Consider the following 27,659-nt stretch of genomic DNA (forward strand, 5'->3'; position numbering starts at 1 on the left):
CATAGCAGTCTATTTACCACCACAAACCGATGCTGGCACTAAGACAGCACCCAACAAGCTGTATAAGGCCATAAGCAAACAAGAAAATGCTCATCCAGAAGCGGTGCTGCTAGTGGCCGGGGACTTTAATGCAGGCAAACTTAAATCAGTTTAACTCATTTCCACCAGCATGTCACATGTGCAACCAGATGAAAAAAACTCCAGACCACCTTTACTCCACACACAGACGCATACAAAGCTCTCCCTCGCCCTACATTTGGAAAATCTCCTGATCTCCTGATTCCTGCTTACAAGCAAAAACTAAAGCAGGAAGCACCAGTGACTCAATCAATTCGGAAGTGGTCAGATGACGCAGATACTACGCTTCAGGACTGTGTTGCTAGCAGACTGGAATATGTTCCGGGATTCATCCAATGGCATTGAGGAGTACACCACCTCAGTCACCGGCTTCATCAATAAGTGCATCGTACCCACAGTAACCGTACGTACATTTTCCCAATCAGAAGCCATGGATTACAGGCAACATCCACTCCGAGCTAAAGGCTAGAGCTGCCACTTTCAAGGAGCGGGACACTAATCCGGACACTTATAAGAAATCCCGCTATGCCCTCCGACGAACAATCAGGCATCAATACAGGACTAAGATTGAATCCTACTCCACCGGCTCTGACACTCGTCAGATGTGGCAGGGCTTGAAAAATATTACGGACTACAAAGCGAAACTCAGCAGCGAGCTGCCCAGTGCCTCGAAGCAAGCATGCATGAGAGCACCAGCTGTTCCGGACAACTGTGTGATCACGCTCTCGGTAGCCGATGTGATCTTTAAACAGGTCAACATTCACAAAGCCGCGGAGCCAGATGGATTACTCGGACGTGTGCTCACAGAGAAACAAAAAGGCTTGTACATGATTTGCTCCTATACCATTATTTCCCCTACACCACTTTCAATCAAGATAATGTTTCGAGCCGAGACTGATCGATTGTCAGGTCCCTTACTCCCAAATTGGCATACATTACACTCCTCACCACTCCATCATTATAGCCGATGTGTGGTGAACATTCTGGCACAAAACAGTGGGTGTGCCAAATGTGTGCTACACATTGGTGGTGGAAGAGGAGTTGCACCCCCCTTACTATGCAAAGCACTTCGAGCACCGGAAAAGCAACATTATAAATCTAATCAATTATATACACCTTGGATCAAAACATTCTCAGTACAAGGCTGTAAAGGAGCAATACAGCACTTTCTAGAAGATGGTCACTAGATGCTAATCTAAAGTATTAGATAGGAGAGCAAAAAGAGCAGTGAAGGAATGACATGAGATGGCGCTGAGGAAAACAGAAGGGATAAAAAAAATCAGTTCCAGTCATCCACGGCAAAGAAGGTCTGACTGCATCTGGTGGCGGCTACATATTGTTCTAGCACACGACTGTCCCCCTGCACCCTCAGCAGGTCAGTAGAAACCGGAAGCATCTCGTTCAGGAAAAAAAGAGAGGAGGCGAAGTCTGAAAACGGTAAGCTTTACATTTTTCTTTCGACCATGCTCAGGCATTTCCTTTATGCCTGCTACATTTGGTATTTATTAGGATCCCCATTAGCCACTGCAAAAGCATAATCTACTCTTCCTGGGATCCACATGAAAAGATACATGGTACAAAACATTATTAGTCAAGGATTGAAATACATTTTAAATGTCACACAGCCTATATATCAGCACATACACACTATCCTGGTTTAATACATAGTACAGTGCAAATTACAATACAATATATAAAATTGCTGTCTTTTCACAGTTCCCTTTGTGCAGTAAGGTGATATTTTATTAGGTTAGTCCCCCTGTATTGCCATGAGAAGATTAAAGACTCTCTCAGGGGACCCAATTTAAATTTTAGGGGACACCACATGATCCCAGACACCAAGTTTGGGAACCACTCTACTACTAACCTCTCTCCCTGCTCGCTTCAACGATTCCTCTCTCTGTATCTCCTTTGCAACCTGACTCACTACTCTCTATAAAGAAAAGGTATTTTGTTATGAGAACTTAAGAGTAGTCCATCTTTTGATTTATAGCAAGCCTAATTTCAGTCAAATGCTCCTGCTGGAGGTCAGGCTCCGTTCAACGTTAGAAGCTAACTTCATCTTTCGAGCCAGCTATTTATAGATTGCTACCTGGCTAATAGCCAGAGCCCTTGAGCAACCTAGCTAGCTAGACATCTGACTGAAATATCTGTGACTATTTACCGGTTGAACACTCATTCTGAGAGTCACTTTTCCTTATTTGGGACATGTCTGTTGACACGGCAGTAGTCTAGGGATGTAAAAAAGAAATCCACTGCCAGCACTGTCTCTGCTACTTGCCACTGTAGGTCTGGGCTAAGGTAGTTAGTTTCACCTCTCGTTGTGGGAACAGGCAAATCTGGGGGAGCAGGCGAAAATAACGAGCATACATGACTCATTCAATGTTTCCACTCGTTCGCAGAGTTAGGCACGGTTAGAACTCCAATCAAGAAGCCTTCTGTGCATTGATTAACGCTGGGAAAGCAATAAGTGGGTAAACAATAATTAACTAAATAAAAAGGTGAGTAAACACTTTCACAAACAAAGGTGCATAAACAGTGTTTACTCTCCACTAAATCCCTGGTTGTGTCTGGCAAAACCCATTCATAAACAATATCCTGCCAGACAGGATTTAATCTACATTTGCCCGGCATTTTAGCTATCGATGTGACGTTTGGTGGCGCCTAAGCAGTCAGTTCTTTACCTGCCTGGCTGAGTGGCCGTGTTGGTAGAATGCGCGAGCTGTAAAATTCTGTACTCTGCCTGGAAATGAATTTGCAAGACCAATACATTTTTCTAAATGTTTTCAAATCAACGTATTTGATCATTTTCTGTTCTCCTCTCATTTTAATACAAATACTTTACAAGTACGAACGTGAGAAAATGTGATTTAAGGCATTCCAGTACTTGACTTTTAGAGTGCCAGATTAAAGTACCTTAAGCACTTTGTACGAATCCTGTCAACCACACTCAGGAAATTCACTGTTCATCTACATAAAAAAAATCCATTCCTTTTTATCTTCTGTAATTGAGAGAATACATTGAGTTTGAGGGACCTTATCACTTTAGAAACATGCTACCTTCACACCCCATAGTCTTAGTATCCCCATTTCAGTGCATGGCTGTTCAAAAGGCAGGACCTCCATTTTGTCACTCGTTACCCACCCCCTTGGGGTGTGTGTACATCCTGTCAACCGCACAGGCCAGCGGGCAGCAAGGTACTTCTGGCACACACTTAGGCAAGCACACCATGGGAGGAAAGCTAGCAGCACAGTGTGTGAGGGGAGCATGGACCAGGGCTACTCATCAATTGTTAAATGGTTAGCAGCTACCTAGTTAACCCTCCTTTAGCTTCCCCTCACCGCTTTAGAAATGTAAGAATTGAACATAATTAGCTAGCCTCTATGGTAGCGTTTCCCAAACTTGTTCCTGGAGACCCAAGGAGGAGCACATTTTGGTTTTTGCCCTAGCATTACGCAGCAGATTGAAATAATCAACTCATCAAGCTTTGAATATTTTAATCTGAAATGCTAGAACAAAAACCAATGCTGTCCTATGGCTAAGGTATACGATTGACAGTGTTAATTCTGAGGACATTTGACCCTTCCTACAGCACCTTGGTGCCTAATGATGAGTAGTCCTGGGGGACAGAACAGAGGAGTAACAGAAGAATGGAGGCAGACAGAGGGTGACGGTTGACTGCAAAACAGGTGTCCACACTTCTCTGTGGTGTGGATGGTAAAGCAGCAATGAGGGAGAGGATGGAGGTGATGACAGAGCGGGGGAGGAAGGGAGGGTTGGTGTGTGGCGGCACTCACCGACTCCAGGCCCGCTGACAGAGCTGGCTTGCTTGCTTTGAGCAGAAGCGGCGGCAGCCACGGCAGTGCCATATCCACCCTTACAGAAATCCCCACTCCCCGAAGCCTGGCCCATATCCTCATAGCCTGCAACAGTCAGACACATAGCCGCAGCCCACAGCGTTAGACACACCAAGCAGGGTTAGGATGTGGGTGTTGGGGGGGTGGAGGCAGGAAGTAGTAGGTGGTGTGGATAATAGATGCAGTGTGACCAGGTAGATAGAGGGAGAGAGAAATAGAGGAAGACTAAAGGATAGAGGTGGACAGAGAGAAAGAAGGTTCGACCTCATGGGACGGAGGGTGTAGCCGGAAACCCAACTCCACTTATTGAATGAGCACAAGCAAGCAATGATAGGCAATAGCAACAGAACACCCACCACCTTACTGCCCCGTAATACATGTAGGAGGGCAAAGGAAATATCGACAGTCCACTTTTCCAGTCCAAAACTACTAAAAATAGAACAAATTACTGTACTAACAAAAATATAACTAGATCTCCTTCCCCATTCAAAAGAATGGTGAGTTGCACAATAATAAAACTACCATTTCCACTCCCATTTTAGACAAGTCTTCACGCAAACCCTGTAAACATTTTTACAAAAGAAATTAAAATCACGAGCCTCAAAACTAATAATCTATATTGGGACCAGATAACTCTATTCTTGGGTTACGTGTTGTGCCACAATATTGTTTTAAACGTACGTTTTAAGACTGATGCCCCACTGAGCGCTGATGAAGATTGTCTAAAGTGCATTACTGTGGCTTAAACACGATGACATTTCTAAAGGCAAATAATTAGTGCAAAAACCTTGTCATCATTTAAATTGCCAGATTGACATTCGATGCAGTAGGAGTTAGCTAGCTATGTAAGATTGAGGGGAGACCTCCAGATTTTAGCTAGCTAACATCAACATTGCTAGCTACTTCTGACAAACTTTGCTACCTAATAACATTGCCATCTGTCTAAAGTAAATTTGACAACCTGATGGCAAAGTTGTTTCCTACTAAATATGTGCCTACTTTAGCAATGTCATCGTATTCCCAAACTCCTATAGTGTAATTTAGATGACAGTCATTAGACCCGGTTCCAAGTCATTAGTCCCAGTTCTACATTTGAACATCAATATTGCTGCAGCATCTGTAAAACATTGATAACAATGCCAACAACGCGATCGAGTGACAGATGCAACCCATGAATAGCTGGCCCATATCAGACAGTGCACATGGTTGGTTGGTTAGAATAATTTGTTGGTAACAACGGCAGCAGGCAGTGTCTCCAAGCAACAGAAATCGCTCCATAACAGCTGGTCAACAACATCAGTGGCTGTGACTACGCGTGCTTGATTAGAAAGGTTGGAGTTAGTGCCATTTCATCTACTAACCATGTTGAAAAGCGGTTGATGTAGACCGGAAATGTGGGCAATGTCAGCCTTAGCTGGCTTAGGGCACAGGCAAATGTTAATGTCTCCAACTTGGTGTAACTGAAATTAGTTGCATTCAAACCCAAAAAACCTTTGAATGTGAGAAGCCTATTAAATATAAAAGTGAATGCAGGCAGTGTCGACTAAACTGACTTTCAGTTGCATGCAGTGTTGTTGATAGCCATTCTATCAGTATGTAGAGTTGAACTGAATGACCCCTGAACAGATGCTGTTCCACAGGGTGTGTTTAGTCTTACCGGTGTTGTAGCCATGGGAACCGTAGGCGCTGGCCTGCTGGAAGGCTGTTGCCGAGGCGTTGACTCCAACGTTCACGCCGTGCTGCTTCGACGAGGTAGGAGCAACCTGGAAACAGACAGGTTAGAGGTGAAACTAATATACTTAGTTGTCTAAAGTATATAACATATCAGCTGCTAACACATGCCATTTAAATTCCTTTTACAGCATACTGGATTCTCTCAATTGAAGCTGCATTAGAGGACATTTTGCCAAAAACAGTTTGCAATATATTTGTGTCCCCCAATTATAAATGAGGACAGTTTGCATGTCATACTACAAAATCAGTCCCTCCAGGATTCCGTGATTGCATAATTCAATGCAAAATCAACCAATCAGCGCATATGTGAGAGCTCGTAATTTTGACCAATTACTGCACTGTTACCGTGGAAAATGGCACAATTCAACCACACGTCAACAACGTGTATTCCCCCGGGCCTGTCAGCGTATTCACGTGCGAAGATGGGTGATTGTTGATGGCTGACCGGCAGTACAATGAACCCAAATCAATCTCATTTGCAAACAAAAATAACAGCTAACGACCATGCAAAACAATTTCCAAATGTTTTTGGACACTAGAGAAAGCCGACAATCAACAGTCACTTGGAATCAGCAAAGAATATGAGAATGTCAGAACAGTTCCCACAGCAGCGGAAGATCACCATGACTGAAGTGGTAGCAGGGAAGACTGGCAAGCGCTGAAAGAATCAAGGTGAGTGGCGTTTAACTCAACATTTTACTCCGCTAACCTTGGATTTAGTAGGGTGGTCAGCACTCTGCTCTTCCCAGTCTGTCTATGGAGAGCACTGCTCAAAGCACTGTGTGCAATTTGTCAGCTTTGCCGCTTTAAACTCTGTAAAACTTAATACGGATCACGAAAGCACAATCTTTCTGGATTTTTTAGAAATGGAATAGTACATTTCAACAACAACTCTATATTTGTACGTTCTGTTCTTTATCTCCGTTGCGACCGTTTCAGAAAAGGAAAAAAGATCACAATCAAGAGTTTAAGACAATTTATTAGAAAGAAATCGATCCTAAAATTGAAAGTGATTGATCAGCTTTGAATCTATTTGTTTTTTTTGAGAGAGAGAGCGTGAATAAGCAAGCCCCAAGCCTTTTTTTTTTTTTTTTACACCTTTATTCTACTAGGCAAGAACAAATTCTTATTTTCAATGATGGCCTAGGAACAGTGGGTTAACTGCCTGTTCAGGGGCAGAACGACAGATTTGTACCTTGTCAGCTCGGGGATTTGAACTTGTAACCTTCCGATTACTAGTCCAATGCTCTAACCACTAGGCTACCCTGCCGCCCCATGGAGAGGAGTGTGTGAGTGTTCAGGAAAATAAACAAAATTGAGCAATTTAGATGTTTATAATGGTTTTTGTATTATGTATTCAGCTTAAAATCAATCTAAAACTGAGCACATATGACTTAAATGCTTTATATGAAATTAACGTGAAAAAACGTCGCAAAATCTATCACAGAATTTCAGAAAAGCTGCAGCGAAATCAAGCATGTTTGGCCGCAAAAATTACACAAAAAAAAATGTGAAATCCTGGAGGGACTGCAAAATGCATGTGTACATGCATCACGAGAACATACCCTTGATAACTTCATATAATTGAAAAAACATCCAAAATGGCAATACCCAGACAAATCATGAGAAACCTCACCGGGAACATGGCAGGGCCGTACTGAAAGGTGTTGGGCAGGCCCGGCACGCCTGTGTAGTAGGGCAGGCTGGTGTAGCTGTAGCCGGGAGGCAGTGCGGGGTTGAGAAAGGGCTGCTGCGTGGTGTGGTGCGTCTGACTCTGGTTCTGCTGCGTCTGCTGAGCCAACGTGGTGGCCGGAGCCGGGGACGACGCGTCACCTCGACCAAACTTTGATAAGTCACCTACCGGAGGGGAACGGGGGAGAGAGATTAAAGGCAAAGAAAAAGGGCAAGTGTGAAAAAAAAGTGTGAGAAAGGGGGATGAGTGGGAGAGAGATTAGCAAAAAGTGACAGAATAACTTCCGTTATGTTCAAGCAACAAGTGGGTGATTCTCAGAAATCTACTACACCAGAACAATGGACAATAGCGTTGAAGCAGCGTATCAGTTCCAGTCAGTCACGGCGATGAAGGTCTGACTATCTGGTGGTGGCTGCACATTGTTCTAGCACACCACTGTCCAGTTTCGCCATGGCGACGCAGGACAGGATCAACAGATGTGTTTGTTCCTAACACCAAACCCCTATCTTCACTGTGTTAGCATTCAGTACACAGTCCATAAAATAGGAAAGTAGAGTTATAGACCATAAATGGGGGATAAAATGGTGCTTACCAGAGTACGGGTTGTTGCTCAAACTGCCATCTCTGCCAGTCAGTGCTGTGTTGGGGGTGGCAAACGGGATGCTGTAGTAATCCTGAGAAGACAGAAGAGGCTCAGTTCATGGAAAGAAATTAGTTCCAAGAACAGTTTGGCTAGACAGCCAGTTCTTCTCTTCTTTAAAAATCAGTTTGCAGCTGTTGTTATTAGTAAATGCCAGAAGTCATATTTGGCCAACCCAATAAATGGATGGATTTAGATCCAGATAACTTAGACTCACCAGTGGTATTCTTGTCTGGAGCATCTGTAGGTCATCATAACCATACACCTGAGGCTGAGAGGCAAAAGGCAGTGAGACAAGACAACAGAAGGAAAATAATGTTTGCAATTCTTCTCCAATTGCAATATACAGTGGCAAGAAAAAATGTGAACCCTTTGGCAATACCTGGATTTCTGCATAAATTGGTCATAAAATTTGATCTGTATCTTCATCTAGGTCACAACAATAGACAAACAAACAGTCTGCTTAAACTAATAACACACAAACAATTATACATTTTCATGTCTTTATTGAACACACTGTGTAAACATTCACAGTGCAGGGTGGAAAAGTATGTGAACCCTTGGATTTAATAACTGGTTGACCCTCCTTTGGCAGCAATAACCTCAACTAAACATTTTCTGTAGTTGTGGATCAGACCTGCATAAATCAGTCAGGAGGAATTTGGGACCATTCTTCTTTTCAGTTCAGCAATATTCTTGGGATGTCTGGTGTGAACTGCTCTCTTGTGGTCATGCCACAGCATCTCAATCGGGTTGAAGTCAGTTCTCTTTTACTGGGCCAATCCAGGAGGCGTATTTTCTTCTGTTGAAGCCATTCTGTTGATTTACTTCTGTGATTTGGGTCGTTGTCCTGGTGCATCACCCGACTTCTGTTGAGCTTCCATTGGCGGACAGATAGCCTAACATTCTCCTGCAAAATAACATGATAAACTTCGGAATTAATTTTTCCGACGATGATAGCAAGCTGTCCAGGCCCTGAGGCAGCAAAGCAGCCCCAAACCATGATGCTCCCTCCACCATAATTTACAGTTGGGATGAGGTTTTGCTGCTGGTGTGCTGTGTGTTCCTTCCAAACAACGCAACTGTAGTTTCATCTGTCCACAGAATATTTTGCCAGTAACGCTGTGGACCATCCAGGTGCACTTTTGCAAACTTCAGACGTGCAGCAATGTTTTTTTGGACAGCAGTAGCTTTTTCCGTGGGGGCCTCCCATGAACACCATTCTTGTTTAGTGTTTTACGTGTTAACAGAAATGTTAGCATGTTACAGAGATTTCTGTAAGTCTTTAACTGACACTAGGATTCTTCTTACACTCATTGAGCATCATGCGCTGTCATCTTTGCAGTATGGCCACTCCTAGGGAGTGTAGCAACAGTGCTGAACTTTCTCAATTTATAGACAATTCGTCTTACGGTGTTCAAGGCTTTTAGAGATACTCTAATAACTCTTTCCAGCTTTATGCAAGTCAACAATTCTTAATCTTGTGTCGTCTGAGATCTCCTTTGTTCGAGGCATGATTCACATCAAGCAATGCTTCTTGTGAATAGCAAACTCAAATTTTGTGCGTTCTTTTAAATAGGGCAAGGCAGCTCCAACAACCAACATCTCCAATCTTGTCTCATTGATTGGACCCCAGGATAGCTGACTCCAATTAGCTTTTGGAGAAGTCATTAGCCTAGGGGTTCACATTCATTTTCCAACCTACACTGTGAATGTTTAAATGATGTATTCAATATAGACAAGAAAAACACAATTTGTGTGTTATTAGTTTAAGCACACTATGTTTGTCTATTGTTGTGACTTGATGAAGATCAGATCAAACTTGATGACCAATTTATGCAGAAATCCAGGTAATCCCAAAGGGTTCACATACTTTTTCTTGCCACTATACAATTATGAAGCTCTAAATCGCAACTTTTATAAACTGTAAAAATCAGAATATTGAACTATATACCCATATAAGCAGTCAGTCACATTATATAGACTTCATGAATTCCATGACTTAACTTCTTGGATATAGGGGATGCTACTTTAATTTTTGGATGAAAAATGTTCCCGTTTTAAACAAGATATTTTGTCACGAAAATATGCTCGACTATGCATATAATTGACAGCTTTGGAAAGAAAACACTGACGTTTCCAAAACTGCAAAGATATTGTCTGCGAGTGCCACAGAACTGATGTTACAGAAAAAAGACAGATAAAAATCCAATCAGGAAGTGCCGCAGTTTTTAAAACTGCCTCATGCCAATGACTCCTTATATGGCTGTGAAGGAGCTAGGAGTCAGCTTACGTTTTCCCCAAGGTGTCTGCAGCATTGTGAGGTATTTGTAGGCATATCATTGGAAGATTGACCATAAGAGACTACATCTATCAGGTGGTCGCTTGGTGTCCTCCGTCGCAATTATTGCGTAATCTCCGCTTTGTGTTCCGGAGTTCTAAATTGAGCAGCTGCTAAAAAATGAGCTCCTGTATATATTGAGATTTAAATGGTTTTTAGAGTGAAGTACATCGAAAAAAAATCAAGAGAAAACGGCAAGACTCAATAGAAGACAAAACAAGGAACAAACCAAAAAAGACAGGCTTTTGAAAAATTAACTATTTTTCATAAAATTGTATAGTTATCTTAGCTAGCTGAATTGCTAGCAGAATTGTTTACTTGTTGCTAAGCAGTTGCTAGGGACTCTCCTGGAAGAAGCTAGCTAGCTTACAAAGAATAACAACAAAAAATATCTAGTTAACAGAAGACAAAATAAGGACAAAAGAAGGACAGAAGAAAAAGTAAAAGAAAGAGGACAACAAAGTGAAACAGTCAGCACTTTTATTGCAACTTCGTATTTCGTCGTCCTAACGTAGTCTACACTGCTATCTGCCCAGCAGCTAGCCAGCTAGCAAACGTCCACCGTCTACCAAATAGCAGCACTGTAGAAACTATTACACTCAACTGAACGACTTGATTAGTGTAGTGTTAGCTAGCTACATAGTTGTCTTTGCTGTCTTCGTATCCAAGATAATTGTGTAGTTTAGAGCGTGTAGTCTTAGAGTGATTATCTTAATTTACCGAGGTTAGCTAGCCAGCTATTTGTCGTCCTTAACGTAGGAGACACTGCTAGCTAGCCAACAGCTAGCCAACGTCTACTGAATAGAACTTCCGCACTCAACAACCCGGTAGCATTCCGCTTCGCTCCACAGGTAGTATCACATTTTCATTTCATTTCATTACAGCACAACGGTTTGATTTGTTTGATCGTAGCTAGCTACATAGCTAGCTACATAGCCGTCTGTGTATCAAAGATAATTGTGTAGTCTAGAGCGATTTTCTAGGTTAGCTAGCCAGCTATTGTCGTTCTTTTAACGCAACGTAATCAACACTGCTAGCTAGCCAGCTAGCCCCCGAATAGCAGCACTGTAGAAACTATTACACTCAACGGAACGACTTGATTAGTGTAGTGTCAACAACGCAGCCACTGCCAGCTAGCCTACAAAGTCAACAACGCAGCCACTGCCAGCTAGCCTACTTCAGCAGTACTGTATAATTTTAATCATTTTAGTCAATAAGATTCTTGCTACGTAAGCTTAACTTTCTGAACATTCGAGACGTGTAGTCCACTTGTCATTCCAATCTCCTTGCATTAGCGTAGCCTCTTCTGTAGCCTGTCAACTATGTGTCTGTCTATCTCTGTTCTCTCCTCTCTGCACAGACCATACAAACGCTCCACACCGCGGCCACCCTAATCTGGTGGTCCCAGCGCGCACGACCCACGTGGAGTTGCAGGTCTCCGGTAGCCTCTGGAACTGCCGATCTGCGGCCAACAAGGCAGAGTTCATCTCAGCCTATGCCTCCCTCCAGTCCCTCGACTTCTTGGCACTGACGGAAACATGGATCACCACAGATAACACTGCTACTCCTACTGCTCTCTCTTCGTCCGCCCACGTGTTCTCGCACACCCCGAGAGCTTCTGGTCAGCGGGGTGGTGGCACCGGGATCCTCATCTCTCCCAAGTGGTCATTCTCTCTTTCTCCCCTTACCCATCTGTCTATCGCCTCCTTTGAATTTCATGCTGTCACAGTTACCAGCCCTTTCAAGCTTAACATCCTTATCATTTATCGCCCTCCAGGTCCCCTCGGAGAGTTCATCAATGAGCTTGATGCCTTGATAAGCTCCTTTCCTGAGGACGGCTCACCTCTCACAGTTCTGGGCGACTTTAACCTCCCCACGTCTACCTTTGACTCATTCCTCTCTGCCTCCTTCTTTCCACTCCTCTCCTCTTTTGACCTCACCCTCTCACCTTCCCCCTACTCACAAGGCAGGCAATACGCTCGACCTCATCTTTACTAGATGCTGTTCTTCCACTAACCTCATTGCAACTCCCCTCCAAGTCTCCGACCACTACCTTGTATCCTTTTCCCTCTCGCTCTCATCCAACACTTCCCACACTGCCCCTACTCGGATGGTATCGCGCCGTCCCAACCTTCGCTCTCTCTCCCCCGCTACTCTCTCCTCTTCCATCCTATCATCTCTTCCCTCTGCTCAAACCTTTTCCAACCTATCTCCTGATTCTGCCTCCTCAACCCTCCTCTCCTCCCTTTCTGCATCCTTTGACTCTCTATGTCCCCTATCTTCCAGGCCGGCTCGGTCCTCCCCTCCCGCTCCGTGGCTCGACGACTCATTGCGAGCTCACAGAACAGGGCTCCGGGCAGCCGAGCGGAAATGGAGGAAAACTCGCCTCCCTGCGGACTTGGCATCCTTTCACTCCCTCCTCTCTACATTTTCCTCCTCTGTCTCTGCTGCTAACGCCACTTTCTACCACTCTAAATTCCAAGCATCTGCCTCTAACCCTAGGAAGCTCTTTGCCACCTTCTCCTCCCTCCTGAATCCTCCCCCCTCCTCCCTCTCTGCAGATGACTTCGTCAACCATTTTGAAAAGAAGGTCGACGACATCCGATCCTCGTTTGATAAGTCAAACGACACCGCTGGTTCTGCTCACACTGCCCTACCCTGTGCTCTGACCTCTTTCTCCCCTCTCTCTCCAGATGAAATCTCGCGTCTTGGGACGGCCGGCCGCCCAACAACCTGCCCGCTCGACCCTATCCCCTCTCTTCTCCAGACCATTTCCGGAGACCTTCTCCCTTACCTCACCTCGCTCATCAACTCATCCCTGACCGCTGGCTACGTCCCTTCCGTCTTCAAGAGAGCGAGAGTTGCACCCCTTCTGAAAAAACCTACACTCGATCCCTCCGATGTCAACAACTACAGACCAGTATCCCTTCTTTCTTTTCTCTCCAAAACTCTTGAACGTGCCATCCTTGGCCAGCTCTCCTGCTATCTCTCTCAGAATGACCTTCTTGATCCAAATCAGTCAGGTTTCAAGACTAGTCATTCAACTGAGACTGCTCTTCTCTGCATCACGGAGGCGCTCCGCACTGCTAAAGCTAACTCTCTCTCCTCTGCTCTCATCCTTCTAGACCTATCGGCTGCCTTCGACACTGTGAACCATCAGATCCTCCTCTCCACCCTCTCCGAGTTGGGCATCTCCGGCGCGGCCCACGCTTGGATTGCGTCCTACCTGACAGGTCGCTCCTACCAGGTGGCGTGGCGAGAATCTGTCTCCTCACCACGCGCTCTCACCACTGGTGTCCCCCAGGGCTCTGTTCTAGGCCCTCTCCTATTCTCGCTATACACCAAGTCACTTGGCTCTGTCATAACCTCACATGGTCTCTCCTATCATTGCTATGCAGACGACACACAATTAATCTTCTCCTTTCCCCCTTCTGATGACCAGGTGGCGAATCGCATCTCTGCATGTCTGGCAGACATATCAGTGTGGATGACGGATCACCACCTCAAGCTGAATCTCGGCAAGACAGAGCTGTTCTTCCTCCCGGGAAGGACTACCCGTTCCATGATCTCGCCATCACGGTTGACAACTCCATTGTGTCCTCCTCCCAGAGCGCTAAGAACCTTGGCGTGATCCTGGACAACACCCTGTCGTTCTCAACTAACATCAAGGCGGTGGCCCGTTCCTGTAGGTTCATGCTCTACAACATCCGCAGAGTACGACCCTGCCTCACACAGGAAGCGGCGCAGGTCCTAATCCAGGCACTTGTCATCTCCCGTCTGGATTACTGCAACTCGCTGTTGGCTGGGCTCCCTGCCTGTGCCATTAAACCCCTACAACTAATCCAGAACGCCGCAGCCCGTCTGGTGTTCAACCTTCCCAAGTTCTCTCACGTGACCCCGCTCCTCCGCTCTCTCCACTGGCTTCCAGTTGAAGCTCGCATCCGCTACAAGACCATGGTGCTTGCCTACGGAGCTGTGAGGGGAACGGCACCTCAGTACCTCCAGGCTCTGATCAGGCCCTACACCCAAACAAGGGCACTGCGTTCATCCACCTCTGGCCTGCTCGCCTCCCTACCACTGAGGAAGTACAGTTCCCGCTCAGCCCAGTCAAAACTGTTCGCTGCTCTGGCTCCCCAATGGTGGAACAAACTCCCTCACGACGCCAGGACAGCGGAGTCAATCACCACCTTCCGGAGACACCTGAAACCCCACCTCTTTAAGGAATACCTAGGATAGGATAAGTAATCCTTCTCACCCCCCTTAAAAGATTTAGATGCACTATTGTAAAGTGGCTGTTCCACTGGATGTCATAAGGTGAATGCACCAATTTGTAAGTCGCTCTGGATAAGAGCGTCTGCTAAATGACTTAAATGTAAATGTAATGTAAATGCAGTATTTTTCCGTTTGCTTCTGATGAGAAGCCAACTGCCACCACTGATAGATTATCGAATAGATATGTGAAAAACACCTTGAGGATTGATTCTAAACAACGTTTGCCATGTTTCTGACGATATTATGGAGCTAATTTGGAAAAAAGTTTGGCGTTGTAAGTAATATATAATAATAATAAATGCCATTTAGCTGACGCTTTTATCCAAAGCGACTTACAGTCATGTGTGCATACATTCTACGTATGGGTGGTCCCGGGAATCGAACCCACTACCCTGGCGTTACAAGCGCCATGCTCTACCAACTGAGCCACAGAAGGACCACAGTAAGTGACTGCATTTTCCGGTCTTTTTCTTAGCCAAAACGTGATGAACAAAACAGAGCTATTTCGTCTACACAAATAATATTTTTGGAAAAAAATGAACATTTGCTATCTAACTAAGAGTCTCGTCATTGAAAACATCCAAAGTTCTTCAAAGGTAAATTATTTTATTTGAATGCTTTTCTTGTTTTTGTGAAAATGTTGCCTGCTGAATGCTAGGCTTAATGCTATGCTAGGCTATCAATACTCTTACACAAATGCTTGTGTAGCTTTGGTTGAAAAGCATATTTTGAAAATCTGAGATGACAGTGTTGTTAACAAAAGGCTAAGCTTGTGTTTGAATATATTTATTTCATTTCATTTGCGATTTTCATGAATAGGAAATGTTGCGTTATGGTAATGAGCTTGAGGCTATGATTACGATCCCGGATACGGGATTGCTCGACGCTATAGGTTAAAGACAGGTTTAGTTGACAGGGACAGTGAGGAGTACCTATGTCTTTCCTATAAACTAGAGTTCCAGTGAGGATTTCCTATGCTGGACAAGCGTTAAATTAAACATGGAATCAAATCCAATTTTATTTGTCACAAACACATGGTTAGCAGATGTTAATGCGAGTGTAGCGAAATGCTTGTGCTTCTAGTTCCGACAATGCAGTAATATCCAACGAGTTATCTAACCTAACAATTTCACAACAATTACCTTATACACACACAAGTGTAAAGAAATGAATTAGAGTATGTACATAAAAAATATATGAATGAGAGATGGTATAGAGTACAGTATATACATACGAGATGAGTAATGTAGGGTATGTAAACATATAAAAGTGGCATTGTTTAAAGTGGCTAGTGAAACATTACATCAAGATGGCAAGGTGCAGTAGATGGTATAGAGTACAGTATATACCTATGAGATGAGTAATGTAAACATTTTTAATGTAAACATATGAAGTGGCATTTTTTAAAGTGGCTTATTATGGCTTATATTTATTACATCAAGTTGTCCATTATTAAAAGTGGCTGGAGTTGAGTCAGTAGGTTGGCTGCAGCCACTCAATGTTAGTGGTGGCTGTTTAACAGTCTGATGGCCTTGAGATAGAAGCTGTTTTCCAGTCTCTCGGTCCCTGTTTTGATGCACCTGTACTGACCTCGCCTTCTGAATACAGGCATTGGCTCGGGTGGTGTTGTCCTTGATGATCTTTTTGGGTGGTGTAGGTGTCCTGAAGGGAAGGTAGTTTTCCCTCTGATGATTTGTGCAGACCTCACTACCTTCTGGAGAGCCTTATGGTTATGGGCGGAGCAGTTGCCGTACCAGGCGGTGATACAGCCCGGCAGGATGCTCTCGATTATGCATCTGTAAAAGTTTGAGTGCTTTTGGTGACAAGCCGAATTTCTTCAGCCTCCTGAGGTTGAAGAGGCGCTGCTGCACCTTCACCACGCTGCCTGTGTGGTTGGACCATTTCAGTTTGTCCGTGATGTGTACCCTGAGGAACTTATAACTTTCTACTCTCTCCACTACTGTCCCGTCAATGTGGATAGGGGGGTGCTCCCTCTGCTGTTTCCTGAAGTCCACGATCATCTCCTTTTTTTGTTGACATTGAGTGCGAGGTTATTTTCCTGACGCCACACTCCGAGGGCCCTCACCCTCCTCCCTGTAGGCCGTCTCGTCGTTGTTGGTAATCAAGCCTACTACTGTAGTGTTGTCTGCAAACTTAATGATTGAGTTGGAGGCGTGCATGTCTACGCAGTCATGGGTGAACAGGGAGTACAGGAGAGGGCTGAGAACACACCCTTGTGGGGCCCCAGTGTTGAGGACCAGCGGGGTGGAGTTATTACCTACCCTCACTACCTGGGGGTGGCCCGTCAGGAAGTCCAGGACCCAGTTGCACAGGGCGGGGTCGAGACCCAGGGTCTCGAGCTTGATGATGAGTTGAGTTTGGAGGCTACATTCTCACATAGGTATTCCTCTTGTCCAGATGGGTTAGGGCAGTGTGCAGTGTGGTTGCGATTGCGTCATCTGTGGACCTATTGGGGCGGTACATCTGTACAAACAATAATACGCAAGTATAAACACCATGGAACCACGCAGCCAGCATACGCTCAGGAAGGAGACACGTTCTGTCTCCTAGAGATAAATGTACTTTGGTGCGAAAAGTGCAAATCAATCCCAGAACAACAGCAAAGGACCCTGTGAAGATGCTGGAGGTAAAACGAGTTCCATAACGACATAACCTGAAAGGCCGCTCAGCAAGGAAGAAGCCATTGCTCCAAAACTGCCATAAAAAAGCCAGACTACGGTTTGCAAAGAAAGAGAAATGGAGAAATGTCCTCTGGTCTGATGAAACAAAAATAGAACTGTTTGGCCATAATAACCATCATTATGTTTGGAGGAAAAAGGGAGAGGCTTGCAAGCCGAAGAACACCATCCCAACCGTGAAGCACGGGGGCGGCAGCATCATATTGTGGGGGTGCTTTGCTGCAGGGGGGACTGGTTCACTTCACAAAATAGATGGCACCATGAGGGGGAAAATTATGTGGATATATTGAAGCAACATCTCAAGACATCAGTCGGGAAGTCAAAGCTTGGTCGTAAATGGGTCTTCCAAATGGACAATGACCCCAAGCTTACTTCCAAAGTTGTGGCAAAATGGCTTAAAGACAACAAAGTCAAGGTAGTGGAGTGGCCATCACAAAGCCCTGACCTCAAGCCTATAGAAAATTTGTGGGCAGAACTGAAAAAGCGTGTGCGAGTAAGGAGGCCTACAAACCTGACTCAGTTACTCCAGCTCTGTCAGGAGGAATGGGCATGGGAGGAATGGGCTTATTGTGGGAAGCTTGTGGAAGGCTACCCAAAATGTTTGACACAAGTTAAACAATTTATAGGCGATGCTACCAAATACTAATTGAGTGTATGTAAACTTCTGACCTACTGGGAATGTGATGAAAGAAATAAAAGCTGAAATTGTTCTCTCTACTATTATTCTGACATTTCACATTCTTAAAATAAAGTGGTGATCCTAACTGACCTAAGACAGCGGATTTTTACTATGATTAAATGTCAGGAGTTGTGAAAAACTGAGTTTAAATGTATTTGGCTAAGGTGTATGTAAACTTCCGACGTCAACTATAATTATTGTAGCCAAATAAGTTCTCCTACATAATTATCGGAGAGAGAGTTGTGGCCACTTTTGCTTGTTCCCCGCAGCTTCAATTGAAGGGTGTTTTACTCTGAGGTAAAATCATGTGCGGTTTTCAATACAAATCCTTCCATTACACATTGGTCGCTTTCTCATTATAAAAACAGCGATGGTGACATTAAAATAGTGAGATTAATGTAACAGCTATTCATGACTTTATTATGTGTGCCTGCCTCGGCCACATAGGCTACAGAAATCACCATGAATGCACCCAATTCATTTAGGCAAGTGCATATTATTCCCACATTTTAGCCAGTGATCATTTGAATATCAAATCATTGGCAATGCCTACAATTCATTATTCTTTTGACACTTCTTGCATGTTTTTTTTAAAAAGAGGTCCTATATTAGGTCCTTTAGGCCCATGAACAATTATATACAGTGCATTCGGAAAGTATTCAGACCCATTCACTTTTTCCAAATGTTATTCTAAAATGGCTTAAATAGTTATTCCCCCCTCAATGCTTCAACAAAGTACTGAGTAAATGCTCTGAATACATCTCAATGTTCAACACTAAGCTAAGGACCTTGGGACGAAACACCTCCCTCAGCAACTGGATCCTGGACTTCCTGACGTGCTGCCCCCAGGTGGTAAGGGTAGGCAACAACACATCTGCCACGCTGATCTTCAACATGTGGGCCCCTAAGGGGTGCGCGCTTTTAGTCCCCTCTTGTACTCCCTGTTTGCCCAAACTGCGTGGCCAAACACGACTCCAACACCATCAAGTTTGCTGATGACTCAATGGTGGCAGGCCTTACCACCAAAGGAGGTGCAAGGACAAAATATTTTCTTAACTCTATTTTCTTACCTGCATTTTTGGTTAAGGACTTGTAAGTAAGAGTTTCACGGTACACCTGTTGTATTCGGCGCATGTGACAAATAACATTTGATTTGATTGGACGTATGTCTTATTTTTAATACATTTGCAAAAAGCTCTAAACCTGGTTTTGCTTTGACACTATGGGTTACACCTTTGGCAGTGATTACAGCCTTGAGTACTGTTGGGTAGAAGCTTGGCACACCTGTTTTTGGAGAGTTTCTTCCATTCTTCTCTGCAGATCCTCTCAAGGTCTGTCAGGTTGGATGGGGAGTGTCGCTGCAGAGCTATTTACAGGTCTCTCCAGAAATGTTAGATCGGCTTCAAGTCCGGGCTCTGGCTGGGCCACTCGAGGACATTCAGAGACTTGTCCAGAAGCCCATCCTGCGTTGTCTTGGCTATGTGCTTAAGGTCGTTGTCCTGTTGGAAGGTGAACCTTGGCCCCAGTCTAAAGTCTGGAGCAGGTTTTCATCAAAGATCTCTCTGTACTTTGCTCCATTCATCTTTCCCTCGATCCTGACTAGTCTCCCAGTCCCTGCCGCGGAAAAACATACCCACAGCATGATGTTGCCACCACCATGCTTCACCCTAGGGATGGTGCCAGGAATCCTCCAGACGTGAATCTTAGCATTCAGGCCAAATAGTTAAATATTGGTTTCATCAGATTCTTGTTTCTCATGGTCTGAGAGTCTATTAGGTGACTTTTGGCAAACTCCAAATGGGCTGTCATGTGCCTTTTACTGAGGAGTGTCTTCCATCTGACCACTCTACCATAAAGGCCTGATTGGTGGAGTGCTGCAGAGATGGTTGTCTTTCAGGGGAACTCTGGAGCTCTGTCAAGAGTGACCATCGGGTTCTTGGTCACCACCCTGACCAAGGCCCTTCTCCCTCGATTGCTCAGTTTGGCTAGGCAGCCAGCTCTAGGTCTAGGGAGAGTCTTGGTGGGTGGAAATTTCTTCCATTTAAGAATAGAGGTCACTGTGTTCTTGGGGACCTTCAGCGCTGCAGAAATGCTTTGGGACCCTTCCCCAGATCTGTGCCTCAACAGTCTTGTCTCGGCACTCTACTGACAATTCCTTCAACCTCATGGCTTGGTTTTTGCTCTAACTGCGGGACCTTAAATAGACAAGTGTGTCCCATTCTAAATTATTTCCAATCAATTGAATTTACCACATGTGCATTCAAATGAAGTTATTGAAACATTGAGGATGATGAATGGAAACAGGATGCACCCGAGCTCAATTTCAAGTCTCATAGCAAAGGGTCTGAATACTTATGTAAATTAAGTATTTCTATTTTTTCTTTAGAAATGTTTTCTAAAAACCTGTTTCGCTTTGTCATTATGGGGTATTGTGTGTAGATTGATGAGGATTTTTTAAATGTAATCGATTTTAGAATAAGGCTGAAACGTAACAAAATGTGGAAAAAGTCAATGAGTGAATACTTTCCGAAAGCACTGTAAATTATTATTATTATTTTTTTTTTACCTTAATTTAACTAGGCAAGTCAGTTAAGACTAAATTCTTATTTACAATGACGGCCTAACCCGGACGACGCTGGGCCAATTGTGCGCCGCCCTATGGGACTCCCAATCACAGCTGGATGTGATGCAGCCTGGATTCAAACCAGGGACTGCAGTGACACCTCTTGCACTGAGATGCAGTGCCTTAAACTGTTGTGCCACTCACACATTATACCATTGTATTACATTGAGGTTCTTTAAATTACAATGAAGTGCTTGAAATAGTCCCTGAAAGTCTTTGAATTTGACTTGCCAATGTCTGTAAGTACTCTGCTTAAGAGATGTACAGTCCTAGGCCTATGTAGGTGGAGCTATGGGCCAATTTGAATATATTCCTATTAGTACACATGTGAAACTCCTTAAAAAAAGTTTTTTTTTTATGTTGATCCTAATGTCATACATTGGCCCCATTATTTATAGAAATATCTACTTACAGGGTAAGCATGGAGTAGCCCGGGGGCCATGATGTACGGGTTGGGCAGCAGAGGAGGCACTCCAGGCGGAAGGTTTGGAGGTGCTTTCCCTGTAAAGAGACCAGCAGAAACAAAAGACAAAACATATGAAATAATAGGATGGAAATTATAGTATTAGAAAAAGCAAACACATAAAACACACTTCAAATTTACAACACGCTTATATCCCACATCTAAACCGGAGACCCCGGTCTGCGTCCCAAATGGCACCCTATTCCTTACATAGTGCCTTAAGAAAGTACTCACACCCCTCGACTTTTTCCAAATTTTGTTGAGTTACAGCCTGTATTTAAAATGGATTAAATTGAGATTTGTCGTCACTTGTCTACATATAATACCAATGTCAATATGTTTTAAAACAAAAAGATGAAATGCCTTCAGTCAATTAGCATTCAACCCCTTTGTTTTGGCAAGCATAAATAAGTTCAGGAGTAAAAATGTGCTTAACAAGTCACGTAAGTTCCATGGACTTACTGTGTGTAATAGTGTTCTGCAGACTGCCCTATCCCATCTAGACAAGAGGAATAGCTACGTAAGAATGTTGTTCATTGACGATAGCTCAGCCTTCAACACCATAGTACCCTCCAAGCTCATCAATAAGCTCGGGGCCCTGGGTCAGAACCCCACCCTGTGCAACTGGGTCCTGGACTTTCTGACAGGCAGCCCCCCAGGTGGCGCCACAAGGGTGCATGCTCAGCCCACTGCTGTACTCCCTGTTCACCCATGACGCGTGGCCACACTCGCAGTGGAGAAGGTGGAAAGCTTCAAGTACACATCACCATGACAATCTGAAATGGTCCAGCCACACGGTCAGTATGGTGAAGAAGGCGCAACAGCACCTCTTCAACCTCAGGAGGCTGTGAGACACCTAAGACAAGACGGACAGCTGATCGTCCTCGCAGTGGCAGACCACGTGTAACAACACCTTCACAGGATCAGTACATCCGAAAATCACACCTGCGGGACAGGTACAGGATTGCAACAAAAACTGCCCGAGTTACACCAGGAACTCACAATCCCTCCATCAGTGCTCAGACTGTCCGCAATAGGCTGAGAGAGGCTGGACTGAGGGCTTGTTCTGTTGTAAGGCAGGTCCTCACCAGACATCACCGGCAACAACGTCGCCTATGGGCACAAACCCACCATCGCTGGACCAGACAGGACTTGCAAAAAGGGTTCTTCACTAACGAGTCGCGGTTTTGTCTCACCAGGAGTGATGGTCAAATTCACGTTTATCGTCAAAGGAATGCGCGTTACCCTGAGGCCTGTACTCTGGAGTGGGATCGATTTGGAGGTGGAGAGTCCATCATGGTCTGGGGCAGTATGTCACAGCATCATTAGATTGCGCTTTCTGTGCGTTACAGGGAAGACATCCTCCTTCCTCATGTGGTACCCTTCCTGCAGGCTCATCCTGAGATGACCCTCCAGCATGACAATGCCACCAGTCATACTGCTTGTTCTGTGAGTGATTTCCTGAAAGACAGGAATGTCAGTGTTCTGCCACGGCCAGCGAAGAGCCCGGATCTCAATCCCATTGAACACGTCTGGGACCTGCTGGATCGGAGGGTGAGGGCTAGGGCCATTCCCCCCAGAAATGTCCGGGAACTTACAGGTGCCTTGGTGGATTAGTGAGGTAACATCGCACAGCAAGACCTGGCAAATCTGGTGCAGTCCACGAGGAGGAGATGCACTGCAGTACTTAATGCAGCTGGTGGCCACACCAGATACTGACTGTTACTTTTGATTTTGACCCTCCCTTTGTTCAGGGACACATTATTCAATTTCTGTGGAACTTGTTCAATTTATGTCTCAGTTGTTGAGCGTTATGTTCATACAAATATTTACACATGTTAAGTTTGCTGAAAATAAACAGTTGACAGTGAGAGGACGTTTTTCCCCCCCTGAGTTTATATACCGTATTTTAGTCAATGCCACTCTGACATTGCTCATTTCTTAATTCCATTCTTTTACTTTCAGATTTGTATATTGTGATTTTAAAAAAATACTAATACACCGATGGAGCAAGGAATACAAGCATTTCGCTACGCCTGCAATAACATCTACTAAATGTGAACAATATAATTTGATTTCATGAATAATCTTTTATGACTACCTCTCTGTAAAGTCCTTCAGTTGAGCAGTGAATTTCAAACAGATTCAACCACAAAGACTAAGAAGGTTTTTCAATGACTCGCAAAGGACACCTATTGGTAGATGGGTTAAAAATAAAAATAAAGCTGACATCTGCTAAATGGCATATATTATTATATTATATTATTATATTATTATATTATCCCCTTTGAGCATGGTGAAGTTATTAATTACACTTTGGATTGTGTATCAATACAACCAGTCACTACAAAGATACATGCATACTTCCTAACTCAGTTGCCGGAGAGGAACTAAACCGCTCAGGGATTTCAGCATGAGGCCAATAGTGACTTTAATGGCTTTGACAGAAACTGATCCAACACTGTCACAATACTAACCTAATTGACAGAGTGAAACAGAAGCCTGTACAGAATGAAAAAATATTCCAAAACGTGCATCCTGTTTGCAACAATGCACTAAAGTTATACTCAAAAAATGTGGCAAAGCAATTCCCTTTTTGTCCTGATTACAAAGTGATATGTTTGGGGTAAATCCAGCACAACACATTACTGAGTACCACTATCCATATTTCCAAGTATGGTGGTGGCTGCGTCACGTTATGGGTACGCTTGTAATCTTAAGGACTGGGGAGTTTTTCAGCTAAAAATAAATACATGGAATGGACCTAACCACAGGCAAAATCCTAGAGGAAAACCTGGTTCAGTCTGTTTTCCACCAGCCACTGAATTTGTCTTTCAGCAAGACAATGACCTAAAACACAATGCCAAATCTACACGAGTTGCTTACCAAGAAGTCAGTGAATGTTCCTGAGCTGCCTAGTTACAGTTTAGACTAAAATCTATGGCAAGACCTGAACATGGTTGTCTAGCAATGATCAACAACCAATTTGACAGAGCTTGAAGAATTTCGAAAATAATAAATGGCCAAATGTTGCACAATCCATGTGTGGAAAGCTCTTAAAGACTTACCCAGAAAGACTCACAGCTGTAATCACTGCCAAAGGTTTTTCAACAAAGTATTCACTCAGGGGTGTGACCTGTTTTTCATTTTCAATACACTTGCAAAATTGTGGTGTATTGTGTGTTGATGGGTGAGATCCCCATTTTATTTAACCCAATTTGAATTTGGGCTGTAACAACAAAATCAGGAATAAGTCAAGGGGTGTGAATACTTTCTTTTTAGGCTCCGGTCAAAAGTAGTGCACTATATACAGGGAATAGGATGCCATTTAGGACACACTCCCCTTAACCAAAAACCCATGTCTAACCTGAGGAGACTGCAGAGCTGCGTGAGGAGGCGGAGGAAGCGATCGCCTGGGCTTGGGCTGGAGTGGACATGGCTGCAGAAGCTATGGCTGGAGGTCCCATGTTGGCTGCTGTGTGGAGGCCCATAGCTACTAGGCTGCTGACGGGGCCCAGGCCCGAGGGGACCGACTGAGAAACTGTGTTCACTGAAGAGGGCTGAGGGGCCCCCATGGAGACCTGCTGAGCTGCTGCAGTCACCGACAAGGAAGAAGGGACCGAAGAAGAGGACCCCGCTGAGACAGAGGGGAAGGAGGAGGAGTGCAAGCTGGAGTTGTCTATGCTCTGGAGCTGTAAGGATGGATGAAGAGGGGATAGATGGAGAGAAGAGGGGATAGGTGGAGATTATCATGATAAACAGGATTAAATCCCCACTAGGTTAAAGGATGCATCAATTACTACTTAATCTATCACAGGAAATTCTCTCTTCTCGCTCACACACTCACCATTAGACTGGCGTTGGATATGCAGACTTGTGACAGAGCAAGACTGTTCTGTTGTGTAGAAAGGGAACTGAGAACAAAAAATCATCCATCAATTTAGTTGAATAACCATTATCCACTTGCACTACTAAAATCCAAACTTCAAATGTCACTCAAAATCATGATCCTGCAGCATTCTTTGAAACATTCTTCAACCTGTTCAGCTCATGTCCTTGCGCGAATTGACCTACAGATTGTGCAAAGGTCAATCACCGTGCAATGTCTACGTAAGATTTCTGAGATTCCAAGACAAATAACACATAGTACTCTCGAGGGAAGGGCCATCTGAGCATTGAAAATGCACAGATCCGAATACTCGGTGGAGATTCAGAAGAGAAGCGCCTTCATGAACATAAAGAAATGCTTGTTCTTTGCATTCCACAGCTGAAGCCGCTGCCTTCCTAGGAGAGAATAACCTTACCAGGAAAGATACCGGGCCAAGGTAATACTACCAGGCCGTGCCCTATTTATTGAAACGATCATGAATCACAAAATGTACCTACTTTCGTTGTATTACGAAGGCGTTGTAAGTATAGAATATCTTAATTATTCAGCTCTCAATTTTTTTTTGACCTCATGGCTGTGTGACCTTCTATAGACAGGTGTGTGTGTGTGTGTGTGTGTGTGTGTGTGTGTGAACCCCCCTGAACCCACCATAGGATCAGGCCCCACCCTGGACACCTCATTGGATCTGGGCCTGGGGTGTACATAATGTTCCAAAGCTGTCATCAAGGCAAAGGGTGGCTACATTGAAAAATCTCAAATTCATTTTAATTTGCTTAACACTTGTTTGGATACTACATGATTCTGTGTGTTATTTCATAGTTTTGATGTCTTCACTATTATTCTGCAATGTAGAAAATAGTAAAAATAAAGAAATTCCCTTGAGTAGATGTGTCCAAACTGGTACTATGTATGCACGCACACACACACACACACACACACACACACACACACACACAATTAATTTCAATTAACTAGTGTGCCTTGTTAAAAGTTAATTTGTGGAATTTCTTTCCTTAACGCGTTTGTGACAATCAGTTGTGTTGTGACGAGGTAGGGGTGGTATACAAAAGATGGCCCTATTTGGTAAAAGACCAATCTATATTATGGCAAGAACAGCTCAAATAAGCAAAGAGAAACAACATTCCATCATTACTTTAAGACAGTCAATGCGGAAAAATTAAAGAACTTTGAAAGTTTAAGTGCAGTCGCAAAAACCATCAAGCGCTATAATGAAACTGTCTCTCATGAGGACCGCCACAGGAAAGGAAGACCCAGAGAAGTTCATTAGAGTTAACTGCACCGCAGATTGCAGCCCAAATAAATCCTTCAAAGTTAAAGTAAAAAACACATCTCAACATCAACTGTTCAGAGAAGACTGCATGAATCAGGCATTCATGGTCAAATTGCTGCAAAGAAACCACTACTAGAGAACACCAATAATAAAGAAGTGACTTGCTTGGGCCAGGAAACACGAGCAATGGACATTAGACTGGTGGAAATCTGTCCTTTTGTCTGATGAGTCAACATTTTAAATGTCTGGTTCCAACCGCCATGTCTTTGTGAGATGCAGAGTAGGTGAACGGATGATCTCCTCAAGTGTGGTTCCCACCATGAAGCACGGAGAAAGAGGTGTGATGGGGTGGTGGTGCTTTGCTGGTGACACTGTCTGTGATTTATTTAGAATTCATGGCACACTTAACCAGCATGGCTATCACAGCATTCTGCAGCGATATGCCAACCCATGTGGTTTGCGCTTAGTGAGACCATCATTAGTTTTTCAACAGGACAATGACACCTCCAGGCTGTGTCAGGGCTATTTGACCAAGAAGGAGAGTGATGGAGTGCTGCATCAGATGACCTGGCCTCCACAATCACCCGACCTCAAACCAGTTGAGATGGTTTGGGATGAGTCGGACCGCAGAGTGAAGGAAAAGCAGCCAACAAGTGCTCAGCATATGTGGGAAATCCTTCAAGACTGTTGGAAAAGCATTCCAGGTGAAGCTGGTTGAGAGAATGCCAAGAGTGTGAAAATCTGTCATCAAGGCAAAGTTCAAGGACATTTCTGGAGGGGGATTGGCCTTAGTCCTCATCCTCCGATTCAACAGGTCCCAGACGTGCTCAATGGAATTGAGATCCGGGCTCTTCGCTGGCCATGGCATAACACTGACATTCCTGACATTCCTGTCTTGCAGGAAATCAGCCATACTGCTCGATCTGTGTGTGGTGGCATTGTCATGCTGGAGGGTCATGTCAGGATGAGCGTGCAGGAAGGGTACCACATGAGGGAGAAGGATGTCTTCCCTGTAATGCTCAGCGTTGAGATTGCCTGCAATGACAGCAAGCTCAGTCTGATGATGCTGTGACATACTGCCCCAGACCATGACGGACCCTCCAAATCGATCCCACTCCAGAGTACAGGCATCGGTGTAACGCTAAATCCTTCGACAATAAACACGAATCCGACCATCACCCCTGGTGAGACAAAACCGTGACTCAACAGCGAAGAGACTTTTTGCCAGTCCTGTCTGGTCCAACAAGCCCTCAGTCCAGCTTCTCTCAGCCTATTGCGGACAGTCTGAGCACTGGTAGGGGGATTGTGCGTTCCTGGTGTAACTCAGGCAGTTGTTGTTGCCATCCTGTACCTATCCCGCAGGTGTGATGTTCGGATGTACCGATCCTGTGCAGGTGTT

The 27,659-nt window shown here is 44.4% G+C and overlaps 1 protein-coding gene across 1 annotated transcript in view; it reads right to left on the minus strand.

The window, feature by feature from the left end:
- The window catches only part of LOC118399090 (ubiquitin-associated protein 2-like), an 80,552-nt gene that overhangs the window by 2,287 nt on the left and 50,606 nt on the right, over positions 1–27,659 (minus strand). The window contains exons 19-25 of the mRNA XM_052471873.1: positions 24,928–24,994; positions 24,448–24,772; positions 21,030–21,118; positions 8,221–8,274; positions 7,956–8,037; positions 7,307–7,527; positions 5,594–5,699 (exon numbers count right to left, since the gene is read on the minus strand). Of these exons, the coding sequence (XP_052327833.1) occupies positions 5,594–5,699; positions 7,307–7,527; positions 7,956–8,037; positions 8,221–8,274; positions 21,030–21,118; positions 24,448–24,772; positions 24,928–24,994 (944 nt within the window). The remainder of the gene's footprint in view (positions 1–5,593; positions 5,700–7,306; positions 7,528–7,955; positions 8,038–8,220; positions 8,275–21,029; positions 21,119–24,447; positions 24,773–24,927; positions 24,995–27,659) is intronic.

This window comes from Oncorhynchus keta, chromosome 20 (assembly GCF_023373465.1).
Source record: "Oncorhynchus keta strain PuntledgeMale-10-30-2019 chromosome 20, Oket_V2, whole genome shotgun sequence".
Lineage (NCBI taxonomy): Eukaryota > Metazoa > Chordata > Actinopteri > Salmoniformes > Salmonidae > Oncorhynchus > Oncorhynchus keta.